At 39.8% G+C, this 26115-nt stretch overlaps 1 protein-coding gene across 1 annotated transcript; it reads left to right on the top strand.

Annotated features, from left to right (window-relative positions):
- Nucleotides 1-2554: 2554 nt before the first annotated feature.
- On the top strand, nucleotides 2555-26115 carry GPRC5A (G protein-coupled receptor class C group 5 member A). Its single transcript, XM_072653897.1, has 4 exons — nucleotides 2555-2683; nucleotides 21259-22199; nucleotides 24479-24540; nucleotides 25061-26115. The coding sequence occupies exons 2-4, from the start codon at nucleotides 21278-21280 to the stop codon at nucleotides 25151-25153; spliced, it is 1077 nt and encodes a 358-aa protein (XP_072509998.1). The 5' UTR covers nucleotides 2555-2683; nucleotides 21259-21277; the 3' UTR covers nucleotides 25154-26115.

The raw sequence follows: 26115 nt of genomic DNA, 5'->3' as shown, positions 1-26115 counted from the left end.
CTGGGGATCCCAGCTGATTAACTTGCCCATCAGAGACATTGCACCCAGGGAGGGCAGAGTAAGGACACCTCAGGCAGAGTAAGGACACCTCAGGAAGAGAAAGGACACTGAGATTTTGTAGCACCAGAAATAAGTTGCCTTGGGCCCATGTGGTCCCTAAGTATGTGGGTGACTACTAGTGTATGCTAGGTATGTACCCACTCTTCCTACTGATGTTGGATGTATTTGTAAAGACTACGTTTCAGGATTTGGGGGGAATGCTTTGCAGGTACTGTTCTTAACAATGCTCTATTGGTAAATGCTTCTGCTTTGAGCTAAATTTGTCTACTGGCTGATTCTTTAAGGTAAGTGGAGGCTCATGAAATACACTTTTAGAAGCAGTAACCCATAGAGTACTTGAAATTGGAACAGTATTTGCCCTTTGGGGTACTCAACCTGTGAGAACAAGTTCTTAGGGGGATATTGCAGGGGAATGCTGCTCCTCTTCAATGCTTCAGGAATTTGTGATTTTCTTGGTATGAATATTTCCTCTAATGGTGTAAATTAAAACACTTCTACAATACCGTAGATGTTCTTTAGGAGTTCCTGTGGTTGAATAATTCAGCATCCCGTAGCCAAGTTAATCATAAAACCTTTCTGAACTTTTCTAGGCTTGTCTTTAGTTTAGACAACCTTTCCTTCATTAGACCCCCTACTTGAAATCTTTGATAGTTTAGTCTTTTAGAACACAGGGTCCCTTCCATACTACCACAAGACATCAGCATAGGACATTAGGGTGAGCCCTCAACTAAGTGGACAGGCAGCAAATCAGTGGTTAAAGAGCTGACCTTTGGAGCCAGGTAGGACCTGCCTCAAACCCTACCTCTGACAAATATTCACTGCATAACACTGGACAAGTCACTTGACTTTGTGACCGGAGGCATCTCCCTAAGACTATAAAGTGCAGAGAAAGTATTGGTAGGGGAATTTCCTTTATAAATGAAAGGTCCAAACCCATCCCATCTTTCAATCAAATTATGAAGAAAAAATATCAAACAGAAAATAGAGACAGAACCCTTTGGAATTCCACCAAAGACAGGGTTCTATTAATCAATACTACTTGTATCTGGTCATTTAACCAGATCTTGTTGTTCAGTCATTTCATTCTGTCTGATTCTTCATGACCCCATTTGGGGTTTTCTTGGCAAAGATACTGGAGTGGCTTTCCATTTCCTTCTCTAGCTCATTTGACTGATAAGGAAATTGAGACAAACAGGGTTAAGGGATTTGCTCAGGGTAAGTGTCCGAGACTTGCTGAGTCCAGGTCTGGAATTCTATCCATTGCATCCCCTAGTTGTTTCTAACCAGTTCTGAGTGCATCTAATTACACTATGGGTCAGTCCATCGTCTTCACAGGGACTTGGTTTGAAACTTTGTCAAATGACTTGCTAAAATCTAGAAATGTAGCACCCATAGCCATTCTCCTGGTAGTTTAGTAATCTGGTTCCTTCCTAGTCTCTGTTATATTTGCCTGTGTTCATGTTCTGTCCAGACAGGCGAAGGTAAGCTCCTCCAGAGCAGTGACAGTTTTGCTTTCCTCTTTATATCCTCAGAATCTAGCATGATGCCTGGGTGTATAGAAACTACTTAAATATTTGTCTGGTTGAATTGAATTGAAGGGTAATCAAAGCACCTCTTTGATAAGACTGTCCTTGTTCACTGTTGGAGAATAAAGAAACGGTGACTACTTGTTCTCATCCTCAGAATTCCTCTGGCTTCCATCCAAGTTATCTACAGGAGAGAGAGCTAGAGGGAAAGGATTGGCCAGGTTAGAGGGAAAAGTGGGAGCCACCAACCTCTCCGTGCCAAGAAAGACTGTACATGTGGAAGGAGTAAGCGCGTAGGGCAGAAGTTTTAATCTTTTGGCTCCCAGTTCAGAAAGAGGGACTGAAGCATAATTTCAAATTCTTCACTCCTCTTCCCCAAAGTCAGAAGACCTCCCCCGAATTTATAGGACTAATTAGATGTCCCAAGGAGCAACTTTCCCTTTCATGCTAAACACCTCTACCTTTGAATCCCTGAACAGCAGGGGAGGCTTGGGTGACAACTTGGGTGCCATGTTTGTAGAGCATCTGCCAGGGACCAGTGTCCCTGGGGGAGCATGACCTGTACAGCCAGGGATGGCCTCCTGGCTGTGACTGACGCTGAAGGGTGTTACTGTCTCCCTCCTCGCCTGGGGAGCTGATAAAGAGAATTACTATCTGCAGGGTCGCTGCACGACCTCACTCTTTCACCTCTTGCTCAGTGACCGGCTCTCAGAGGAAGGGAGCCAGCCTGATGAATCGCACTTGATTCAACTGGGCTGGGAAAGAATAAGGTTCATCCCCACCCTTTCGGGGTGACTGTGCAGCTTACGTCAGGAAGTTTTGAGTTCATTCTCTGGCACCAGAACTTTATTTTCATAATAGCATGAAGTACAGTGACACTGGAGTAGGCGGGTCCACCCCCCTCACCTTTCCCCCACCCCTTATCCCTGTCCTTCCCTCCCCTCCCCGCCCCCTTCCGTCTTGAGCTGCATTTATAACTGTTGCTGGGGTCAACTGCGGGATTGCTGCCCCAGAGCACAAGGATAGAGACAAACGTTTCTGGAAGGAGCGGTCACGTTCAGTGCCCTCAAACTTCAAGCTACTTCCCAGAGCCAAGGGTAAGTCAGGCTTCGGCGGGGCCAATGCCACCCTGTAGCTTCTGAGTTAAATAGCTTGGGGCTTGAGATACAGTATCAGGATGCTAAGACGGGGGAAGAGGGGAGCGTGGGAGGGGCTGCAGAAAACGGGGAGAAATGCCTGTAATGTGATATGTCTGACTGCCTGAAAAAGCTCTCAAGAAAAGAATTTCTTTGATTGATTTCATCTTACATACTTTTTGGGCTGGACTTTCAAGACTAAGAAATAGCGAGGGTACTGCTCAGACTCAGCCTACGCAGTTGTGAGCATAGAGAAAAGGTGGGAAGAAACCTATCCCCCAACAGCTTAACTTTGGTCAAGGTAGAGGGAAGCAGACAAGGTCATTTTTTGTTGTTGCCACTTTCTTTTAGAGGTTTCAAGCTCTTAGCTTCCTGGGAAGTGGTCAGTTTGTGGTGGGGATCCAGGGGTAGAATAGTGATGGCTGGTCCCTGGTGCCACTGCTTTCTTCACACTTAGCTTTTTTCTTTCTTCTTTTCCCAATAAGTTCTCCAGTAAGCTATAATCTTCACTCTGCTCAAGGTGAAGAGGCAATATCTTCCATTCTAGAAAAAGTAAGGCCTTGATTTCCAGTTTTCATCCTGATTATCTGTAGTTTGAGAGCTAGATCTCAGAGGGTATTTAATTCTGCTAATATAAATGCCCTGATATAAAAGTGGACTATTGTACTATTGACTCCTCTTCTCTCGCTTCTGATTCCATTGGCTGGCAGAAGAGAGGAAATCTTTGCTTAGAGATCACAATCAGCCTGGGGTTAGGGAGAAAGGAGCAAACAAATTTAACTGTAGATAACACGTTATTTTAGTCCATGTTCCAAGCTGGACTTATTACTATCTAAACCGTGATTACAATGAACTGATCATCCGCTAATGGCTGGAAATGCTTTGACTAGTTACTAACTAATTTAATTACTAACTAATTAAAGTCAAGGTGTAAGCATCTCAAAGGAAAAGTTCATGTTAGAGGGGCTCTGTTTCATGTCAAAGGAATGGACTAGGTGACCTATATAGGTTTAGCTTTCTAGTTCTGTGTTTTGACGAGGCTATCTTTCTCTGTAGATGATTGGAATAAGCCAACTTCTGTGGTGGGACTTTTGAAAGCTTCAAAGTGTTATATATATATATGTATGTGTATATAAAAGAGTGAGTAGTAATTTGTTGAGGGGAATATTCTCATCACTCCAAATTCTCTTTCAAGGGATGCTTAAGGGATTGAGGCCCATGAGAAGGAGACGGAATAGATTCTACTCAGTAGAGAATTAGCTTGCCGAAACTAGGAGAGCCCCACCCTCCAGGTGTGTGTTGGCTGTAGTCTTCTGTGGTAGAGAGGCAAGGGACACAAGGTGATACCTTGGGTACATAAAAGAGACCCTCCCAAGGGCGTGTAAACCCACAGAGTTCCTCAGCACCTAAACAGGGGCCCTGACCAAGGAAGAGTACTGCAAACTATAGTTCAGTGTGGTTCAAAGCCCTGGCCTGTGAGTTAAGAAACTAGGTTCTAGTTTCTCTGCTAAATCATTTTCTCTGTTTTTGTTCAGTCTCGCCTGACTCTTCATGACCCTGTAGAGCATACTGTCCATGAAGTATTTTTGGCAAAGACAATGAAGTAGTTTGTCATTTTCTTCTCCAGTGGATTAAGGCAACCTGGGTCACACAGCCAGTGAGTGTCTGAGGCTGGATATGAACTTGGGTCTTCCTGACTCCAGGCCCAGCACTCTCTCCACTGAGTGAGCCTCAGTTATCTCTGTAATTTTGGGAAATTCACTTGTGCTCACTAGGCTTAGATTTTCTTATGTAGAATATAGAAGACTGGATTAGATCAAAGTGTGGGAAGTCAAATTGAGGCCAAACCAGATTAAAATGTGTTTAAGAAATGTTTAACAAAATAAATAAAAAATACGGCGTAACATAGATAATGTTAATTTGTGGTTTTCCAAGTCACTATGTGTACTGCAGGGATCCCTTTCCATAAGAGTTTTACACCTTTAGAGTGGATGACCTATATGGACACTTTCAACTATAATATTCAAATATGATAATTCTATTGTCATCTGTGGCCCAAAGTGCAGACTCCCAAGATGAAAAGGGCTCCAGATCTAGATTCACACACACACACACACACACACACACACACACACATACACACACACACACACATACACATGCACACTGGATTTTATCCTGGAGGAAGCATGGCCCCCAAAGAGAGGGAAGTCAGACTTTTTTCCTCCTAATCTATCACTCATTATATTTCCACCCTAGAGTGTAGCTTCTGGGAAAATCTCTTTTAACAAAATTTAGATATGGCTCATGTCTATAGTCTACTTTCAAAAGGATTAAAAGCTTCCCTTCTAGAAAAGTTACTCAATGAATAAAGTAGTAGATTTCAGATATAGGAGGTCTATTTATTTCCTCAGCCGTAAAATAATTGCTGGAAGGAAAAAAAGACTCATAAACATGCATTAGCATGTTTTCAACACTTTATTTCATATTTATCTTGGATTGTATCATCTTACTTAGCAACTCATAAAATGTGAATTTCCTGGCAATCCGGGGCATAGCTTGAGACTTAGCCCTATCGATGTAGAATTTGCTTGGTGATTTCTTCTGGTAGTGGCTTGTCTTTGAGAAGAGACACAGCTGTAGGAATCTACTTCTTACCCTCTACTTTCCACAGAATGCTCACTGGCCTATTTGTTCCTCAGATTGAGAAATCCTAGATTGAGAATGCCAGAAGGGCCGTTGCTTCTGACTTCTGGGTGTGAAGGAAAATTGGAATCACTTTGAGTTCTTATTCTGGAATCTTGGCTTGGTAGATGGTCACCTCTGAATTCATATGTACAGAAGAAAGGTGGTATCACAGGGCTAGGAGAAGGTAGCTATAGGATGTGCTAGCACTACATACAATGATGCTTTACAAAGTATTTATGGAATAGCCACAGTGTATAGGAAGGGGACTGAGGGAATGATGGGTAGTGCAAGAACGGCCCTAGAAATGATCTTATCTCCACAAGTTTCTGGAGGTTACTTGCTCATAGGAATATGGGATATGAGTTCATCTAGTCCAACCTCACTTATTTTACATATGAAGAAACTGAGGCCCAGAGAAACGGCTGTCACACAGACTATAAGTATTGCAGTCAGATTCAAGCCTACATCTTTCTGATTTGGTCTAGTCCTCTTTGAGCTAGGTGGTACATTGAACAGAGAAGTGGGGCTTGAGTTTGAAAAATGGAAATTCAAATCCTGCTCCAGATACTAACCACCTATATGATCTTGGGCAAATTACTTAACTGTTCTCTGCCTCAGTTTCCTCACCTGTAAAATGGGAACAATAATAGCACCTACCTCCCGAGGAGTTGTAAAGATAAAAGGAGATTGTATTTGTAAAACACTTCACAAACTTTAAAATGCTATATAAATGCTAGCTAATTGTTTTCTTTCCAGAGGTAGCGAGGTGACACAGTACACAAAACACTGGGCCTGGAATCAGGAAATCCTGAGTTCAAATCTCTGTGTTCCTGGGTAATTACTTAACCTCTTAATTGTAAAATGGGGTTAATAAGAAGAGCACCTACCTCCCAGAGTGGCTGTGCAGATTAAATGAAATAATATTTGTAAAGTGCTTAGCACAGTGTAACTGCTTAATAAATACTTATTTCCTTCCCTTTATCACTCTTCTTCATTTTCATGGCTTGATCTCAATACAGTATATCAAATTTAGAAGCACAATTATTAAAAGTTAGTAGAAAAATAATCATTGATCATTTAATAGCTTTTTATTCTGTATTCAACTCTGCATTGCATATTCTTATCTTTTCATCGTTAATTGCAACTAATGATTTTCTTTGCCAATCATTTCATTAACTAAGGGCACGATGGTAATTCCAGGCCTATAAAATGAGATGAAAGTGAATGTCTAGTGTTGAGCATGAATTAGTTAGAAGGATTTCATCACCGATTTCTATCCTAAGGCTTTCCATGCCTTACTTTTTACCCTTCTGAATAATAAAATCCATATTAGCTTGTTTGATGAGGCTGGCAATTGTCTGGGAGAGATATTTGATCTGTTGGTAGCTTTTACTAGATCGTTTTCTCAGAAGTGATATATAAGGAAACTCAACCCTGTTACGTTATTCAGGCATTTTTCATTAGTTGTCCTTAACAATGAGGCTATAACAACATATTAATACAGTTATACACAGTGATCAACTTGGATTTATCTGAGGACTATAAGGGTGGTTTGACATAAAAAAATCATAAATGTAATAGATCGTATTAACAACAAAAAATAATGAGTCACATGATTATTTCAATGCTACAAAAGCACAATTTAACACATATTAAAAATGATAACAACACTAAAACATAGGAATAAATAGACTTTTCATAATATGGTAGACAGCATCTATCTAATACCAACAACCATCTAATAGAGAAAAGTTAGGATCCTTTCCAATAAGATCAAGGTTAAAGGTAGAATGACCATTATCATCACTATTACTCGCTGTAAGGTTAGAAATACTAGCTATAACAATAAGGAAAAAAAAGAAATATAGAAAATAAGCATAGTAACATAGAACAAAAACCATTCTTCAATAGATAAATGGTCAAAGGTTATTTCTCAAAGGAAAAAATGCATGATATTGTTGTGGTTTCATGGTATGTTTCAGGATGTATGTGTCTCAAAGAATTCAGAGTCAAACCACCTCTAATTCAAGTCTTACTTTTGTATTTGAGGAGGTTCAAATCAGAGACTCTGCACCACATGGAGGGGGGCGGGGGTCACAGTCAGAGTCTCTGCCTACCCAGGGACACCAAAAACTGTTTTGATATCATGGTGTGCTGTGGTGGTACTATCTCACAGCCAGACCATGTCTAATCTAAGTATATTGAGAATGATGCCTCTCATGAAATGGGCTAAATTCCAAGAGGAACCAGAAACTTTAGGGAAAGCAAGATAGATTTTTATAGGGTAAAGATGAAATTACGTAACAAAAATTATTTATATTAAAAAGATAGGAGGGGTTTGTTAAGGGATTAGATAATGGGGAGGGGTCCTAGCCTCAATGAAACTTCACGTGTGATTACCCACAATGCATACAAGAAACCTATTTAGGAGGGTATGTATATATGATAATAATATTATAATAAGCTTCTCTATGTCACAAGTTCATCTAAAGGACAGCTTTTGCTATTGCTGAGCAGGTACTTACTTGGGAAAGTCCTTTCTATTGTTTTGGAGTCCACATCCTACTCAAGCTGGTGCCACTTTCTGATTGGCTGAGAATTGTGGTCCTGTGCAAGACTAGATGGATGTGGTTGTGGTTGAGTGCATGGATATACCTGCTGTTTCTGTGGGAAATATGAGGAATGGGTCTTGGCGCAGTGGCTATTAAGAGGTTGTGGTTGGGATCCCATCGCATGGACATGCCTGAGGTTTCTGTGAGAAATATGAGTTCATGGACACACCTGTTATTCTAGTGAGCAATGAGGGCATATATGAGGAAATTAGGATACTGAGTCCTGGACAGGGGGTGGCTAGGTAAGGGAAGTGGTTATGTTGAGCTGGGGGGCCTATGGTGGTCAAAGCTACATTATGTGGTTAAATCAAGACATTTGCTATTCAGTGAGGACCATAAGGAAGTTAGAATATTGGGGCTGGGGGCAGCTTTATTAGGATTCCAACGATATTAATAAGTATATGAAAAAATGTTCTAAGTCACTAATTATTTGATAAATGCACATTCAGACAACTTTGAGATTCTACCTTACGCTCCTCAGATTGGCAAAGATAATGAAAGGACAGAATATTACAATGTTGGAGGGGTTGTGGGAAAACAGTGAGGTGATGAATTCAAAATGTAGAATAAGACAACCCATTTTCAGACATGGTCAGTTTGAGAATTGTCCTTTTTGAGTGTGCATATTTGTCACAACTTTTTGTTTTCCTTTTTTCTTGTCAGTGAAGGTGGTGACAAGCAAAAGGGAAATGGGGGCCAGAATTAGGTTGCCAAATAAGAGAAAAAAGAAAAAGAAAGGAAAGAGAATCATTTTGAAGTATTTTAAATGCACAGAAGAGAATAGAAAGAAAGCTAGAAGGAAAAAGAAACAAAAAAGAAACAAATAGCTTTGAAAATTGCATGTTAAAACTATTATATACTTAAGAGGAAAAATAAGTCATATTTAAGAGCTAATTATGATTTTATGTACAATTTTCTTTCTCTGTGCCACTTTGTAAATGGAAACGCTCGTTCTATTTGGTGATTATCATTTAGAATAAAAATGAAATTTTAAAAAAAGAATTTACTATAAAAAGTACAGGTGAGGAGTCATATGCTAATCTATGATGGTGGCAGACATTAGTACATATTGTATCAACATTATATGTTGGTTAAATATTAAAATAATTTTTAGACTCAGTACTGACATGTTGTTACCTCCCTCCTTCCCCATACATACAAACCAATTTTCTTTATATTTCTTTTTCTTTTTATTTGTTACTGCTCCTCTTCCTCACAATTCAATTAAATAATTATTGGTTAAGTATTTAGTGTGTGTATGTAACCTACTGTGCTAGGTGCTGAGGATATGACAACAAACGAACTCCCCCTTCCTCCCCTCCAAACCAACAGAAACATAAAACCCAACAGACCTTACTCTCGAAGATTACACATTCCCTTGGGGGGGAATACCATAATGTGTATAGGTCAGAAAAGGCTTTATGTAGGAGCAACTAAATTGAGCCTGGAAGAAAAGGAAGGTTTTTTAAGAGGTTGGGGTGAGAATGAGGTGTATTCCAGGTCTGTGGGAGGCAATGTGGCTAGAGGTGGAATACTGAGTGGAAAGAATTTCTAGCAAGTCAGCGTGGCATGACGGGGAGTGAGACGAAATAAATGTGAAACATAGACAGCTGCTGAAGTGTGGAGAGCTTTAAATGCTAGACTGAGGAATTTCTATTTTATCTGAGAGACAATAGGGAATAATCTAACAATTTTTAAGCAGAGGAGTGATATGGTCAGATCTATACTTTAGGAAAATTATTTTTGAAACATAGTAGCACTAGTGAAAAAGGTAAATGAGCGTGAAGCAGGGGTAAACCCTAAGTGGAGGTAAATCAGTTTCAAAGGATAGGCCAGGCACGAGCAGCCAGGACAAGGGAGGAACAGATTCAGGGGTAGAGTTAGTGTACTGTTGGAATGTCAAATATGATCAAAATTTCCATAGAAACTTTTTAGGCTTGCCAGCTCAAAACTGCAGTAAGACTTTTTGGATGGAGTTTAAGAGCATAAAAGGGAGAAAGGAAGGCCAGAACAGAGGACTGAGAAAGCAGATAGGAAAGAATGAAGAACAAGTCTTAGAGTTGAGGTAGAAAGAAAGATGGAAGGACAGAAGGTTGTGATATAGGCAGAAAACTTGAAGTTTGGGATTATGGAGCATAGCTATGAATGGTGGGAGGATATAAAGCATGACTATCTCTAAAGATGGCTGAAGTGGAGTGAAAATATGGGTCATAGAAACTGAGGAGCTTTGTTCAGACTTCAAATAGATTATCAAATCTAGTTCTGAGCACCGTCATATAAAGGACATTGACAGACTGGAGCATGTCCAGGGGAGGGCTATCAGGATGGTGAGAGGACTGGAGACTGTTGTCAGAGGATCAGTTGCAGAAACTGGGGATGTTTAAGCTTGGAAAAGAGAAGACTTAGCGGGGATGGCTGTCATGAGTTAGAGGGATTAGACATTTTTATGCTTGGCTATAGAAGACAGAAAAAGGAGGTATGGGTAGAAATACAGAGAAGTAAATTTAGGTTGAAATTTAGATAAGGAAAAACATACTAATGATCAGAGTTGTTCAGACAGAATGGGCTGCTTCTGTAGATATGGATTCCCTGTTGCTGGAGCTCTGCACAACTGATTATTGGGCATATTGTCGAGGGTTTGCTTGTTCAGATGTGGATAGGACTATGAACACTCTGAGATCACTACCAATTTTCATGTTCTGTGATGAATCGTGTTAGAGGGTGTATTAATCCATATGTAGACTGAGATCTCTAAGTATGAGGGAAGGGGATGCTGTGGAAAGGAAGACTGAGCCAGGTATTGAAATTCTTGAGAAAGGAGGGGGAGAGACCTGCATGTTGACAAATTACCACAACTAGAGTATGGGTTCAAAAGAGGAGAAGTTGCTGATTGATGAGAGTAGAGGTAGGTCTAAAAGCAACAATAAATAATGGAATATACCTACTTCTCCTCCCGGCTTAGTGGCACCAAGGACTAAAAGTTCCCAATGGATTTAATGCTTTCTGGAGGAAGCAAGGCTTCTGTGAATAGAAGATGGAAAAAGTGTGAGAGGAAGAAAGAAGGGGGATTTGTTAATGATTGAACAGAGTTTCAGAAGTCTAATGGAAGGAGGAGAATATGGCCAAGCTAAATGGAGATGAGAGAATGGAGAGTAATAAAGAGATGGGGGTTCAATCGCAGTGATTACAGAGGATGGAGGTAGCCATAATCTGACTCCCAACGGAGCCTGGGGCAGTAGCAACATTTGCAAAGGAGATATGACTCCCAGTTGGAGTGAAGAATGCTGATCTGATGCTATCAAATTGTGTAAGGGGGAGGCATACTAGGTATTCAAACCAAGAGAGGGAGGCCATGGTTTCCCCAGAGGAGAAGTGTACCCTGATTTCCAGCTTGCCTGCCTCTTAGAGACTGTGGAGACTATTTTCATTTGGGTGAGTTCAACGTCTCATGTTTGGTTTCAGCGTTACATTCTCTCCACCAAATAGGAGTCATAGCAGTTCTAGCACAGAAGAAAACTTAGCAGCAAGCAAAATGTCTCAGGCTTAGTTGGAAGCTCTCTTATATTACTAAAAACAAGATGGAAGAAGGTCCAGTTGAGTAGAACTCCTATCCTCTTATAGTCTATGATGGTCAAGTCCAGTGCCAACTTTTTCTCTTAAAAAAAAAACGATCATTTATTAAGTACCTTTATTAAGTGCCATTTATTAAGTGTTCCTCATTAAGGCACAATGGTGGGTGCTCAGGTTGCAAAATCAAAAAAGAAAAAAATAATTCCTGCTCTCAAGGAACTTATATTCAATGAGTTTCTAAAATCTGTCTCTAAATGCCAAACAGCGGGAAGAATGGGTTGATTATCTGGGATAGTGATCAGGTCATCAGAGGTGTAACTGAACTTAGACCAAGTGTCATTTCATTGGCCTCATCTCAAGATGACACATAACCAGTAGATGTATCTCTTATGTAGAGTAAGCGTCTGGTGTTTTGAACTTTGTCCCTTCAAAGAGACCTCTCTCTCTCTCTCTCTCTCTCTCTCTCTCTCTCTCTCTCTCTCTCATACCAGACCTCCTAGTTTATCCTGGTTTGTTTTTTTGTTTTTTGTTTTTTTAGCATTTTACAATTCTGTATCCATCAAGCCCATCTGAGAGCCATAATAATATTTTACATTTCTATGGCACTTTAACGTTTCCAAAGTATTTTCCTGTTAACAACCTTATGAGGTATGTAGGATGGGTCCTCTTATCCTAATTTCAAAGATGAGAAGACTGGTTTAGGGAAGATCAGAGTGGCTAGTCCTGGTGGCAGATCAAAAGTGGTATTTCAGCTCAGGTTTCCTGATCCAAGGTCCAATACTGTTTCTTGTCACAGGGGTCTTCTTCAATGATTCTTAATTTACATTTGTATGCTAAAGCTAAGCAGGCACTCTGGACTACTAAAAGCCTGATTTTTCTCTCAAAAATATGTAAATATTTAAGACTCTACATTTAGCCTCTGGTAATAGAAAAGGCCCCGAATTTGGAGCCAGAAGAAACAGGTTGGAATTCCATCTGTGTGCTATGCTATGAATTAGCTGTGTGATCACTTAACCTCTCTGGGCCTCATTCTCCTCATCTATAAAATGAGACTCTAAGATGCTTTCAGTTTGAGATCCTACGATGATGCAATTTTAATACATGAGCCCTCGACTAATATAAATTAACATTTTTTTGAAAGAGGGATTTTGCCATCTGTCGGAAATGAAAAATAGTTGGAAACAGGAATGCTTTTATGATTATTGTTGTTCCTTCAAACAGTGCCTCAGAGACAATTAAGGGTCCTTTTTTCTCCCTCCACAATGGAGAAGGGCCCATCAGAACTGAAAATAAGCTGTTATTCCCTTACCTTCTAGAGAAAAGGAAGTATTTATTCTTTTTTCCTTGCTCAGTGGTGGCAGGGACCTATGTCCCATTCATCTCAAGGACCAATCTCTCCTCTGCTGTCCTCCTGACCAATTGTTGAGACACTAGTTTCAGGTAGGGAAGGAAGGGCAAGAGACGAAAGGCAAAGACATTAGGGGAGGAAGATGCCCTGTAAAGTCCTCTTCTAGGAAAATCTCTGCTATTCACATCAGAATTAGGTCCATTGGACAAAACCCTATTTAGTCTCCATCAGTTTGAGGTCTGCAAAGTTTAGTTCCCCTTGTTTACCTAGTAACAGTTAATAATACCTGTCAACAAACCAACTATCTTAATAGGAATGAAAAGAGGAGGGAGACATTCTTCCTGCCAGACACCAACCACTCTTAGGATTGTTCAAAGAGAAAGAGAAGTAGAGTGTTGAGAACTGAAATGGAATTTTAACCTGACATGGAATGTGATCCCACCAGACTGGGTTTGGTCTTCCTACCTGCACCCTAAACTGGACTTGGTTACTGGACCTGTCGACCTCCCACTGTCCATCCCTAAATTCTCTTACAGACACTGAGAGGGAGTATATGGGCAGATTATTAAGTTCATGAAAAACCCAAATTTGAAAAAAGCAGAGATTTTTTTCAGGGAGAAGTCTTCTATGGGCTATCAGACAGAGGAAATTTATAATATGTTTTTCTTAATGTGTAGTCTCTCAGAAAATGTTTGTTGACTGAGTGAGTAAATAAACAAATTAATGACACAGAATTCCTGCTCCATTTGCCTACGACACTGAATAGAAGGAATTCTGTCTCCTCATCCCCTTCTGTGGTAACAGCAAGAGGGGCTCCTATACCAGGTATGTTCATTAAAGGAGATTATATCTCTAGTACTATCTGTATTTCACATCTGTTTCCTTCATTTATATCCTCCTTCCTTCTATTTCTCATTCTCTTGAGATGACACATCAGAGCAAAGTCAGGATCTGTTGTTCTATTTTTTGACCATTGTGTATGACAGAGTTGTTTTAGAGACATAGGGTCAATGAGTTCTAGCCGATTAGACACTTGTGTGCGTGTGTGTGTGTGCGTGTGTGTGCACGCGTGTGAGAGAGAAAGAGAGATAGAGAAAGAGAGAGAGAGAAAAAGAGAAAGAGAGAGAGAAAAAGAGAGAGAGAGAGAGAGAGAGAAATAGAGAGAGAAAGTGACAGAGAGAGAAAGAGAGAGACATAGAGAAAGAGAGAGAGAGAGACAGACAGACAGAGAGAAAGAGAGAGAGAGAAAAAGAGAGAGAGAGAAAGAGAGAGAGAAAGAGAGAGAGAAAGAGAGAGAAAGAGAGAGAGAGAGGGAGAGAGAGAGAGAGAGAGAGAGAGAGAGAGAGAGAGAGAGAGAGAGAGAGAGAGAGAGAAAGCATGTATATGGAGTGGAGGTAATATGAATGGTATATAGGTGCAGGAAGATATGGTGTAGAGTGGTAAAAGGATGTAGAGGTCATAGGGTGTAGCTTATGGTGTACTCGACCTGAAGGCAAGAGAACTGGGTTTGAATCCACTTCAGGTACTTACCAGCTTTGTGATCATGGGCAAATCACATATTTTCACAATCTTACTTTCCTTTTCTACATTACAAAACAGGTCTAATAATGATTAGTTTTCCCAATACCTGTGCATAAAGTGCTTTCTAAGCCTTAAAGTGTTATATGAATGTGAGTTATTACTATCCCCAGATTGTTCTGCCTACCATGGACAGCAGAAGATGCCTAGGAGATACTCTGACCTCAGACTCCTTTTTCTCCTTTAGTTGTGGAAAGGACCCTGGGTTTGGAGTCAGAAGACAGGGGTTTCACAATTAGTGTTCAACAGATATTTATTGTGCAAGGCATTATGCTAAACACTGGAGATATAAAGACAAAATGTTCTGTGCCCTCATTCTTAAGTGTGTAGCAAATAAACAGTAAATGTGTAACAATAATGTGTAAATGTATATATGAATTATATATTAATAATGTGTAATTGTAAATATATAAACAATGAATATAGTAACAATGCTATTTAAGGAGGATCAGGAGAGTCTTCTCAAAGGTAGTAGCCACCAACCTGAACCTTGAATGAAGGTGAAGGATTCTGAGAGGGGATGTAAAGAGAGTACATGCCAGGCATGAGAGGCAGAGAATGAACAGAGAGGAGGGAGGGAGCAGCATAGAGTTTAGAGAAGAGCCACATAGTTTGTGGAAGGTGGAAGAGGATGAAATATGCGTGGAAACCTAAGTAGAATCTGGATCATAATGGATTTTAAATACTACATTAAGGAGTTGGTGTTTATAAAAAAAAATGTGAAGCCACTAAAGAAGGATCTTTGAACAGTTAGGAAAATTATTTTGTCACATGGGAGAGGATGGATTGGATCAGGAAGCAGAGAAACCTTATGATAATTCAAAAAAGGGATCTGGAGTGTCTAAACTAAGGCATGAGCCATGTATAGAGATCAGATCATGTGTGAGAGTTGTGGGCATAGAACAAAGAGACCTGGCAACTAAGTGGCCATGGATAGGACATTAGAAACAAGGAAGACTCTGAGGTGACTCTAGGGTTACAAAGGAGAATGGGAAGGTGGTAGTGTTCTTACCAGAAATAGAGATATGTGGATGAGGGGCATGTATAGAGAGGAAGAAATTAAATTCCACTTTGCACATACTGAATTTGAAATGCTTGTGGGCCATTGATTTTGAAATGTAAAGCAGACATTTTGTGACTGGGGATTAGAATTTAGGAAGGAATTTAGGTTACCTATAAATATGTAAAAACACACACACATGCACATATAGACATGTGTACTTTTAGACGTGTGTACACATCAGGTATATATACACATATACATTTGCATGCATGCATGTGTATTATATACACACCTATGTTATGTATATATTAATATGTAAACATATAATACAATATATTTACATATTATGCACACACATACATGTACATATAGATGCGTGTGTGTCAGATATATATACACATATACATTTGCATCATGTGTATATACATACTTGTATGTATATAGTTATATGTAAATATATTACATAAACATATTTAATATCTATTTATCTATCATCTTTCTCTTTTCCTCTCTCTTACTTGTGGCCCAAATCTAAAGCTCCAGGTTTACACAGATTGGAGTTCATGTAATCTTGAGAGTTTATCATCCTTTTCCCTCCTTCCTCCAACATCAGAATTTAGCTAATCCTACCCCAATTCAGGGTTTTTCTTGGGAATTAGAATTCACCTATAATGTCTATGACTTCACGATAAAAGAAAAGAGGCCTTAACTTCTGGGCAAGCACCCAAGATAGCAAGACACTGAATATAGGACAGGCTTTCCTGGCAATGGAAAAAAGAAAGGCCTTGTACCTGAGTCCATAAAGAGTACAAACACTTTTCTTTCCCTCTTTGGTGAACCCCAATTTCCCAAGGACCTGTATATCCCTTCAGACTTATGGTACTACCTTAGTTTGACATCTTTCAAATTCCTGTTTGCTAGAAAAAAACAACAGCCTTACCTCAGTGGAAAAGCATTTCAATAGAGGGAAATCCCTCACTCCCTGGACCCTGAACAATCTACTTAACTCCTGGTATCATTGAAGGACAAGATTCATATTTGATTCCATGTTTGGCTTTCTTCCTTGATGCCTCTTAATTAAATTAATTAAACGTCCATTTGGTCCAGGACTCGGTTTTGTCTGGGATCTCTCCCGTTGCTTCACCATGGCAGCTATTTCACCAATGGAGCTTCCTTTAGATTATAAACTCTTTGAGGTCAGGGGCTGTTTTTCTTTGTGCTGTATCTGCAATACTTAGCCCAGTACCTGGAACACAGTAAATGCTTAATAAATGTCTGTGGCCTGCCTGCTTGGTATTCTTTTCTACCTATAAATTCTTCTTTCCCTGATCCCTTTCCCACTCTGGTTCCTTTAACATTAGGTATAAATCCTGAATGCTTTTCTTTAGCCACAATAATCCTTTCCTATCTGCCTGCTACTTCTCTCTCCCCCCACCTTATTCTGCTTGGCGTAGTACTTCCTGGTTGAGGGCATGGGGTTGGTATGCTGGTAGTATAAGGGAGGGATTGTTTACGATAGAAATCACAGAATCTTAGGAGAGGTAGGGATGTTTGACGTCATCTAGTCCAACTCATACCTGAACAAGCATCCCCTCTAACTATTCCAAAGTAAGAAACTTGGAGACTAAGGAACTGGAGAATGTTTTTCCTAGGCCAAAAATTTGCTCCTGGAAAAATGTCATATCCATTGATGATCAGAAATGTGATTTCAGAATCACATTACTATAAGTGCTATTGGTGTATACCACAACTTCCTCCTCACCACAATTACTTACTTGCAACAGTGAACAGGAAAAACAAAAAGAAGTCTGAAAGTTCATTCATGTGATGATGTATTGTGCATTGTGTAGGTAAGAATTAGAAACAGGATTCTGTTATTTAAAATTAAAATAATACTAACAAAAACCATAGAGGCTTTAATAAAAACATGCCAGAAGAATAAGTTACAAGTAGCTAGCTAAGTGATAGTAACTCATGGTACTTGGTAGAGAAGTTATTAGACCTGAAATGAATTCTAGCTGCTTTATAGTATGTGGCCTTGCACTTAGTGGAGGTTTAATAAATGTTTGTTGAATTAAATTTTGTTTTAAGTTGCCCATGGAGCTTTGAAGTAATATCTATGATAGGTTCATAATGAACCATTATATTACTCATCCTTTCCAGAACAACTGCACCCCTCTCCCAACCCTTTCCTAATCTAATCATTTGCTGTTGTCCTTAATCTGCTAGAATTTTGGCATCATGGACAGTGGGAAACTAAAAAGGAATGAAAGTAATTTCTTGTGGGATATATTTAAAAAAAAGCAGAACTCTGACTCTTATGGTTTGAGTCAGATGAGGAAAATAAGGCTTGTGCAATTGGGTCAATGTACTCTTTCTTGATTATCCCTTGATGAATATTGCTACTTCCTCTCTTGATTATTTGTTTTTATTTTTTCTGAGAAAGAGAATGGGAGGGCACAAAGGATGGAGCATCAGCTTTGGAGTCAAGAGGACCTGAGTTCAGATCTGACCTCAGAACACTTACTAGTTGTATGACCCTGGGCAAGTAACTTAACCCTGATTGCCTCCAAAAAAATAAAGATCTTTGGACTAGAAAGGACAGAGCAAAAAAAAAAAAAAAAAAAGGCCTATGATAGGGAGCTGGTAGTAAATATGTACAGAGTAAGAGAGTTCCTAGCTGCTCTTAATGAATTCAAGTCACCAGACCCATAATGTCTGACAGATGTGATTGCTGAACCATTGCTATTAGAGATCTTTGAATGATCAAGGAGGTGTCATTGGATTAAAGAAAAGTGTGGTACAATGGAAAAAACAATGAATTTATAGTCACAGGACCTGTGTTCAAATTTGCCTCTGTAGATCTTAATATCTTCATCTTTAAAATGAGATATTTGCACTAGATGACCTATAGAGTCCTTTTCAGCTATAAATCTATGATCTTAGGATACCAATTTTTAGAAAATAGAAGGGAGTGGAGCCTTGAATTCCTGGCAAAAATCTAGATGATTTTGTTAAAATAATGGTTACTGAACACCCAAGAAAACTAGTTACAAAACCCAGCAAATCTTAACAGAGCGATATTGTTTCCTTTTCTGATAGTATTACTTGATAGATAGGTAAGGGGATTATTATAAATACTATTCATCTAGGTTTTAGTGGAGTATTTGAGTCTAACTTGGTCTTTTTGTGAAGAAAATAGAGGGACGTGGCTAAGCATTAGTACATTTAGGTTAAGAACTGTTTGAATAAACAGAACTAAAAAACATTCATGCTTTGTTGTCGACTTGGAAGTAGGTCTCTAGTGCAGTGCCGTAAGAATCTGTGATTAGTTTTGTGTTATTTAAGATTTTTCTCAGACTTGGATAAAAGTGTAGAAGGAATGTTTATCAAGTTTGCAGATGACACAAAGCTGAAGGGATACCCAACACACTGGAAGACAGTCAGCATCCAGAAAGGTCTTGGCAGGGTAAGATTTGGGGCTGAATCTGTGAAGAAATTTGATTGGGATAAATGTAAAGTCATACATAAGTTAAAAAACAGACTTCACCAGTATAAGAGTTAGGAGGTGTGGTTAAGGTGTGTGTGAAAAAGTTTTGAGTATTTTAGTGGACTACATGCTCTATAAGAGAGAATAGAATCCTCAAAGGCTAATCCCTGCTTATTAGGACTACATAGTCCTGTCCTGTTCAGAACATTTTTGTAAAATCATGTTCAGTTCTGGGTGTCACCTTTTAGGAAAAACATTAATAATTTACTGTCTAGAAGGGGGTGACCAGGGTCGTAAAGGGTCTTAAGATCTCATAGGATGAGATTAGGTTGGAGGGACTAAGGGTGTTTTAACTTGAAGAAGAGGAGACTGAGGGTTGACATGATTGTTGTCTCCAATGGTGGAAGATGTCTGTCTCATGGAAGAGGGGTTAGATTTTGTTGTTGGTGCTTTTTGCTTGATTGTGGAGGGAAGATCCAGGAACAATGGTGGTAATTAGAGAAAGGCATATTTAGACTTGAAGTAAGAAAAAAGCAGCATGGTGTAGTGGATAGAGTGCTGGCCTTGGAGCAGATGTAAGGAGCCTTGGCCTCAAGGTCCTTGGGTGTGGCCTTTTGACTGAGTCCAAGTTTTACAGAAGAATTCCTTTTATTAAGGGAATTTCTTCTCTGAGGTTTGGATTCAGTCTAGAAACTAGAGGGTCATATGCAGCCTCAGGGATGCAGTTTCCCCACCCCTGGCCTGGAGTCAGGAAATCTATGACCCTATCTATGGTGATCCTTCTCTAACAACTGTGGACCATTTATAACTGCATATAGCATGAGACTCCCTTCCACCATTTATTGGTTTTTGTAGGCGTCTACCTACAAATCAAAGAAAAAAACCTTTGGCTGTACAGGTAGCAGAGATAAGAATGGGCTTCAGGTAGGATATAATTCAGATAGGAATTATTGGCCTGATGTAGGGATGTCTCAGTAAAGGCAAAGAAAACCTCAGTCCCAAGGAGTGGGAGGATGGCAAATGTCTAAAATATACAATGGGGAGTCAGCAGCTTAGGCAAGTGCCCAGAGGTGAAAAAAAAGTTGAGAATCGCTGCGAAGAATGGAAATCAATCACCTATTTCTTTCATTATTTCCTGAAGAAAACAAAAATCTAAAATATTTGCTGAATGAAACATATCAGAAAAGTTACTAACCAGATTGTTTTCCCAAAATTTAGAGAATACATTGCTCAAAACATTTTAGTAATTTCTGATGTAATCCACAGTGATTATTTTTAAAAGGGTTGTGTAGGGCATGAAGGCATGACAAAATTGGCACCAGGTTTATCACCTTTCAGAGAGTTGAGGGTGTGGGGTAGACCTTGCTTTTTTGGTTGGGAATCTATGATTTCCTCATTCCCAATGAGGATACTCCTTTAAGTCCCAACTAAAACTCCATCTTTTACTGGAAACCTTCCCTAGTCCCTCTTAATTCTAGTGCTTTCTCTCTGTTAATTATTTCCTATTTCCTTTGTATATATTTGTTTGCATGTTGTTTCTCCCATTGTATTGTAAGCTCCATGAGGGCAGGGACTGTCTTTTGTCCTTTTTGAATCCCCAGTGCTTAGAATAATGCCTGACACATAGGAGGTGCTTAATAAATGCTTATTAATTGAGTGCTGCTCCCTTTGTCAATATGGATCATCAATTACTTCTGTAATTTATAGTCTTAAAAAGTTGCCTGGGAATACTAAGAGTTTAAATGACTCTTCCAGGATCACATAGCCAGCGTATGTCAAAGACAGAACTGGAACCCAGCTCTCCCTAGTCTGATACCTGTCTTCTATTCATTATGCACGGTTCCTTTTTGTAGGTAAACAAAAGCAGCTGAAAAGGTAGCCGGATGACTACTTCTTTTTTCCCCAGGCTACTCCCTTAGACAGCAATCAATTCTTGTGTCTCTCCTGGTGTACCAGGTGTTTGCTGAGATAATGGTTCATGGAATTAATCTTTGGGACCAAATGGATTAAAGAATAAGGATTTTAGGACAGCATCTGATGTATAGTTTATATGTGTATATGTGTGTGTGTATATACACACATATATAGTTTAATTAAATGGAGATAGAAAAATATGAGGTTTACTTTAATAAATCTGTCTTATTATCAGAGAGAGAAAGCCTCTGGTTTTTCTACCATCCTGATATATTTAACTGAATCTTCTGTGACTTATAACTATTAATGTTTACCCCTTTTCTTTTTTTCTAGGACTACTGTTTCAGTCATCATGACTTCTTCCCCTAAGGGATGCAGCTCCAGCCTAAACTCCATATACTATAACCTTTGTGACATGGACAAGCCTTGGGGCATTGTTCTAGAGGCACTTGCAGCAGCTGGAGTTGTGACCTCAATAGTCCTCATGTTATCTCTTCTTGTTCTCATTAGCAAGGTCCAGGACTCCACTCGTAGAAAAGTCCTTCCTACCCAGTTTGTCTTTCTCCTGGGTGTGTTGGGCCTCTTTGGCCTCACCTTCGCCTTCATCATCAAACTGAATGAGAGGACTGGTCCCACTCGTTTCTTTCTCTTTGGAATCCTCTTTGGTCTCTGTTTCTCTTGCTTACTTGCGCATACATTCACCTTGGTCAAGCTGGTCCGAGGGAAGAAGCCCCTCTCATTACTGATGATCCTAGGCTTGGCCTTGGGCTTCAGCTTGGTTCAGGACATTATTGCTATTGAGTATGTTGTCATCACCATGAACAGGACCAATACTAATGTCTTTGCTGAAATGCCAAAGTCCCGGCTCAATGAAGATTTTGTGATGCTGCTGATCTATGTCCTCTTTTTGATGGCTTTCACCTTCATCATGTCTGTCTTCACTTTTTGTGGCTCCTTTACTGGTTGGAAGCGGCATGGTGCACACATCTACATAACCATGCTATTCTCCATTGGCATCTGGGTAGCATGGATTACTTTGCTTTCCTTAAATAAACCCCTTGATCCAATTTGGGATGATACCATTCTTAGCACTGCCTTGGTGGCCAATGGTTGGGTATTCCTCTTAATGTACATCTTGCCTGAGTTTATCCTCTTCACCAAGCAACATAACCCAAGCGACTACCCTGTGGAAGACAACCTTTGTAAACCTCAATTCATAAAGCAGAGCTATGGTATGGAGAACAGAGCCTACTTGCAAGAGGAAATCTCTCAAGGTAATGCATGGAAATTCACTCACACGGGGAGTCGGCAAAGATGAGTAGAATTTGAGAACTAGAAAGGATTGTTGTTGTTTGTCCTTCGTTCTCAAAGAGGACCATGACCTCAGAGATGTGATGCCATGACTTGCAAGTGAATTGGATCTAAGTGAAGCAGGGCTGTGCAAAGTCACCAACCTCATTATCTCCTCTGGAGCCATTTAGGCTCAGTGGCAAGAAACAGATCAGAATGACAGGAGATGGCCCGAGATGCAGTGGGAGACGTTGGCCTTTTTAAGCTAAGGTCTGGATATTACTAGTGCAACTCCCTCATTTTATAGATAAAGGAAACTGAGGCACAGAGAATTCAAATGACTTGTCCAAAGTCACAAAGCTAATAAGTCGATAAGCCCCCAGATATTTTGACTCTTAATCCAGTATTGTTTCCACTTTACCATGGTTGCCTGTCATCTACTATTCACCATATTTGAATAACTCTTTTTAGGTTTTATAACACATGATCTCATGGAACCTTTACCATAACATTATGACATAAAGAAAGCAGGTATTATTATTGTATTTGGATATTTTATAATTTTTTAAAGCTTCAAAGCTGTACAGCATTTTTCAGTTTATTACCATCTACACTATCATATTATTTCATCCCATTTGTGACAGAGGGGACAAAATATTATTTCATCCTCCTAACAATTCTGTGAGGTATTAATACAATTATTATCAGTCCCAGTTTACAGATAAGTAAACATAAGCACAGGTAGCTCAAGTAACTAATCAAAGTCACATGGTGGGTAACTGGAACTAGAATTTAAATCTCATCAGTAGGTAGGGGCAGCTAGGTGGTACAGTGAATAGAGCACTGGTTGTGGAGTCAGGAAGACTTCCTTGCTGAATTACAATCCGACCTTAGGCACTTGTCAGCTATGTCACTATGGGCAAGTCACTTAACCCTGCTTACCTCAGTTCTTCATCTGTAAAACGGGTTGGAGAAGGAAATGGCAAACGACTCTAGTATCTTTGCTAAGAAAATCCCCCCAAGAGGGTCATGACCGAAACGACAACAACAAAAAAAGAGGTAATTCAGTTGTAAAGCATTTAGCACAGTGCCTGGCACATAGTAGGTACTATATAAGTGTTAACTGTTATTATTATTTACTGGGAAAGAACAAACACGGTGATTGCACATATAACTGCAATTCTACTATGTATAACTTGCTATGCCTTTTCAATATACAATGAAGCTATCACGTAAATTTCTTTTTTTTAGCTTTTAATTTTTTCTTTTACTTTTTCTCTACTCCCTTCTCTCCCCCCTGAGATGCCCACCATTAGACCCAAATATGAATGTGTGTATGTATATATGTGTATGTATATATACACACATATGTAAAAGTAAAATTATTCTATGCATACCTCTATTAATCTAGGAAAGTAAAAGGTAAAAATGGGTAAAATCAGGAGTGGGATTCACTTACAGAGTCTTTCTGGCACTCTCAAGATTAATAACAATAATACATACAAATAAAATGCTCCAATGGAGAAAAAATAATAATAGCTAACATTTATATAGCACTTACTATGTGTCAGGGGCAGCTAGGTGATGCAATGGTTAGCGCACCAGTGCAGGAGTCAGGAGGACCTGAGTTCAAATCTCACCTCAGACACTTGACCTTCACTAGCTGTGTGACCTTGGGCAAGTCACTTAACCCCAACTGCCTCATCCTGAGTCATCTCTAGTCATCCTGATGAATATCTGGTCACTGGATTCAGATGGCTCTGGAGGAGAAGTGAGGCTGGTGACCTGCACAGCCCTCCCCACTCAAAACACGGTCAAGTGCAAGTCATGTTATCATTTCTCTGATGGCATGGTCTTCTTTGGCAATGAAGGACTGACACACTGTATGCCAGTCACTATGCCAAGTGCTTTACAATGATTATCTCATTGGATCCTCACAGCAGCCAGGGGAGGTAGGCGCTATTCTTATGTCTGCTTTACTGATGAGAAAACTGAAGCCAACAGATGTAGAGTGACTTGGCCAGGTTCACACAGCTGCTACATGTATGGGGCCAGACTTAAACTCCTGAGTCTGGTCCCAGGACTCTATCTGCCCGCCACTAGACATATTTAAAGTCTCTGGAAAAGTATTTTTGAACACTTTCTTGGAGGAGAGGCAATGCCAAGATCAAAGGACTTCTTTGATTTACTTCTGTAGCAAATGATGAGACTTTATGTAACTTGGTATAGGAATGTGTGATTTCTTCTTTTTTTTCTCTTTCAGGTCCTGAAAACCCTGGCAGCAGCACACTCTATGCTCCATACTCTACCCATTTCCAGCTGCAGGTAAATTAGTTTCCTTTCCTTTCTTCACCAATAGCATTAGAGCATCTCTTATGCTAATTTGGACTCTGGGCCTAGAAAGCACAGATGGGACTCTTCTTTCAGCCAGGATATCCTGGAAGGGACTGTAATTGAAGGGAAAACTAGGGAAAAGGGAGCCCCAGAGTAGGGTTCCATGTATGTTTTTTTAATAAGATCTGGGATAAGTTTTATAAAAAAAAAATAACCTTTACAACAGAACTTACCATATGCCAGGCACTATGCTTAGTGCTTCACAACTATGATCCTCAAAACAACCGTGAGAGGAAGGGGCTGTTGTTACCTCCATTTTACAGAAGAGAAACTGAGGCAAACAGATTAAATGACTTGCCCAGGATCACACAGCTAGTAAACGTCCAAGGTCAAATTTGAACTCAAATCTTCTTGACTCTAGGCCTGGTGCTCTATCCATTGTATCACCTAGCTGCCTCAGTTTAATAACAACATTGTAATGAGTTTAATAGTAACATTATTTTTTTTCCAGAATCGGGACCCTCAAAAGGATTTCTCAATCCCACGACCCAAGACCCGTTCGAGCCCCTATCATGATTATGGTGGAAGGAAAGGGGGCAATTAATCTTTCTGTGTGAGATGAGATGAACAGCAAACGGCAGCGGAATCATCTGAGGTTTTACAGGGAAATGCCAAGGAAACTGGACTAGAGAGTGGTAGAGGGTGAGGGGAAACCCTCCTCTCTCCTAGCAGCCCCAACTCTCTCCTCACTCTTGGAAAGAATGGAGTAAACCTGGCTGATGTTCTGGACAATGTTGCATATTTTTTCCCTTGGTCCCCACCCCAAAGTATTTTCTTTCACAAGTAGTTTTTGTCAACTCAGAATCAGAAGCTCTAGTCCAGTGAGGGAGGCCCCCATCTCAGTGTATGTGTGACCTCCATTTGGTCATTCTGAATGCATATCTTTGGTTCATTGCGCTTTATGAATTCAACTCATCCTTCTGAAGACAGATTGCCTTGCTGTTTTTGTTATGATCCATGGGCTTTGCAAAGAACAAGATTGAGAAACTGAGTTAAAACAAAAAAGGGCCAAAAGCAGCCTCTCAATCCATGTCTGTCTTAATCCTGTCCCCCACCCCCAACCAAATCCCTGACATTTATCTTTCTCTATAGGCACAATGGACTTTCCCCGCCACTCTAGATTTAGCAATCTCCACAGACCTGTCCAATAAACGGACCTCTTCCTTTCCTTGGCATTATTTCATAGGCCAAACCCTCCATTTGTTTCCCATTAAATTCCCAAACTGAAGCTCTTTTTCTGCAGTTCCCCTTCCAGATGTCCCTTGCCTGAATAAGCCTGATGGTCTTTTCTCAGAAGAATTTGCTCTATTGGGAAGCAAAGCGGCACTGACCCTTATTCCTAACCCTAACTATACACCCTCTGTAAATAGTCCAATATTGCCTTTACCCTCCCTGTTCAGTAAATGTGTGGAGGGTGTTTACTAATGTGGATGACTTTTGTTATATAATAAATTATTCACCATTTCTCAAATGGAATAAGCAATAAAAGGTGAGTTAGTAACTGAA

Source organism: Notamacropus eugenii, chromosome 3, assembly GCF_028372415.1.
Source record: "Notamacropus eugenii isolate mMacEug1 chromosome 3, mMacEug1.pri_v2, whole genome shotgun sequence".
In the NCBI taxonomy this organism is placed as follows: Eukaryota; Metazoa; Chordata; class Mammalia; order Diprotodontia; family Macropodidae; genus Notamacropus; species Notamacropus eugenii.
The sequence above is the reverse complement of the archived record's forward strand: the minus strand, read 5'-3'. Positions and strand labels throughout refer to the sequence as shown.

Coding starts and splice junctions, on each gene's coding strand:
- GPRC5A (XM_072653897.1), top strand. CDS start 21,278: ATGACTTCTTCCCCTAAGGGATGCAGCTCCAGCCTAAACTCCATATAC. Junction 22,200..24,478: donor GCAAGAGGAAATCTCTCAAG/GTAATGCATGGA, acceptor TTTCTCTTTCAG/GTCCTGAAAACCCTGGCAGC. Junction 24,541..25,060: donor CTACCCATTTCCAGCTGCAG/GTAAATTAGTTT, acceptor TTTTTTTTCCAG/AATCGGGACCCTCAAAAGGA.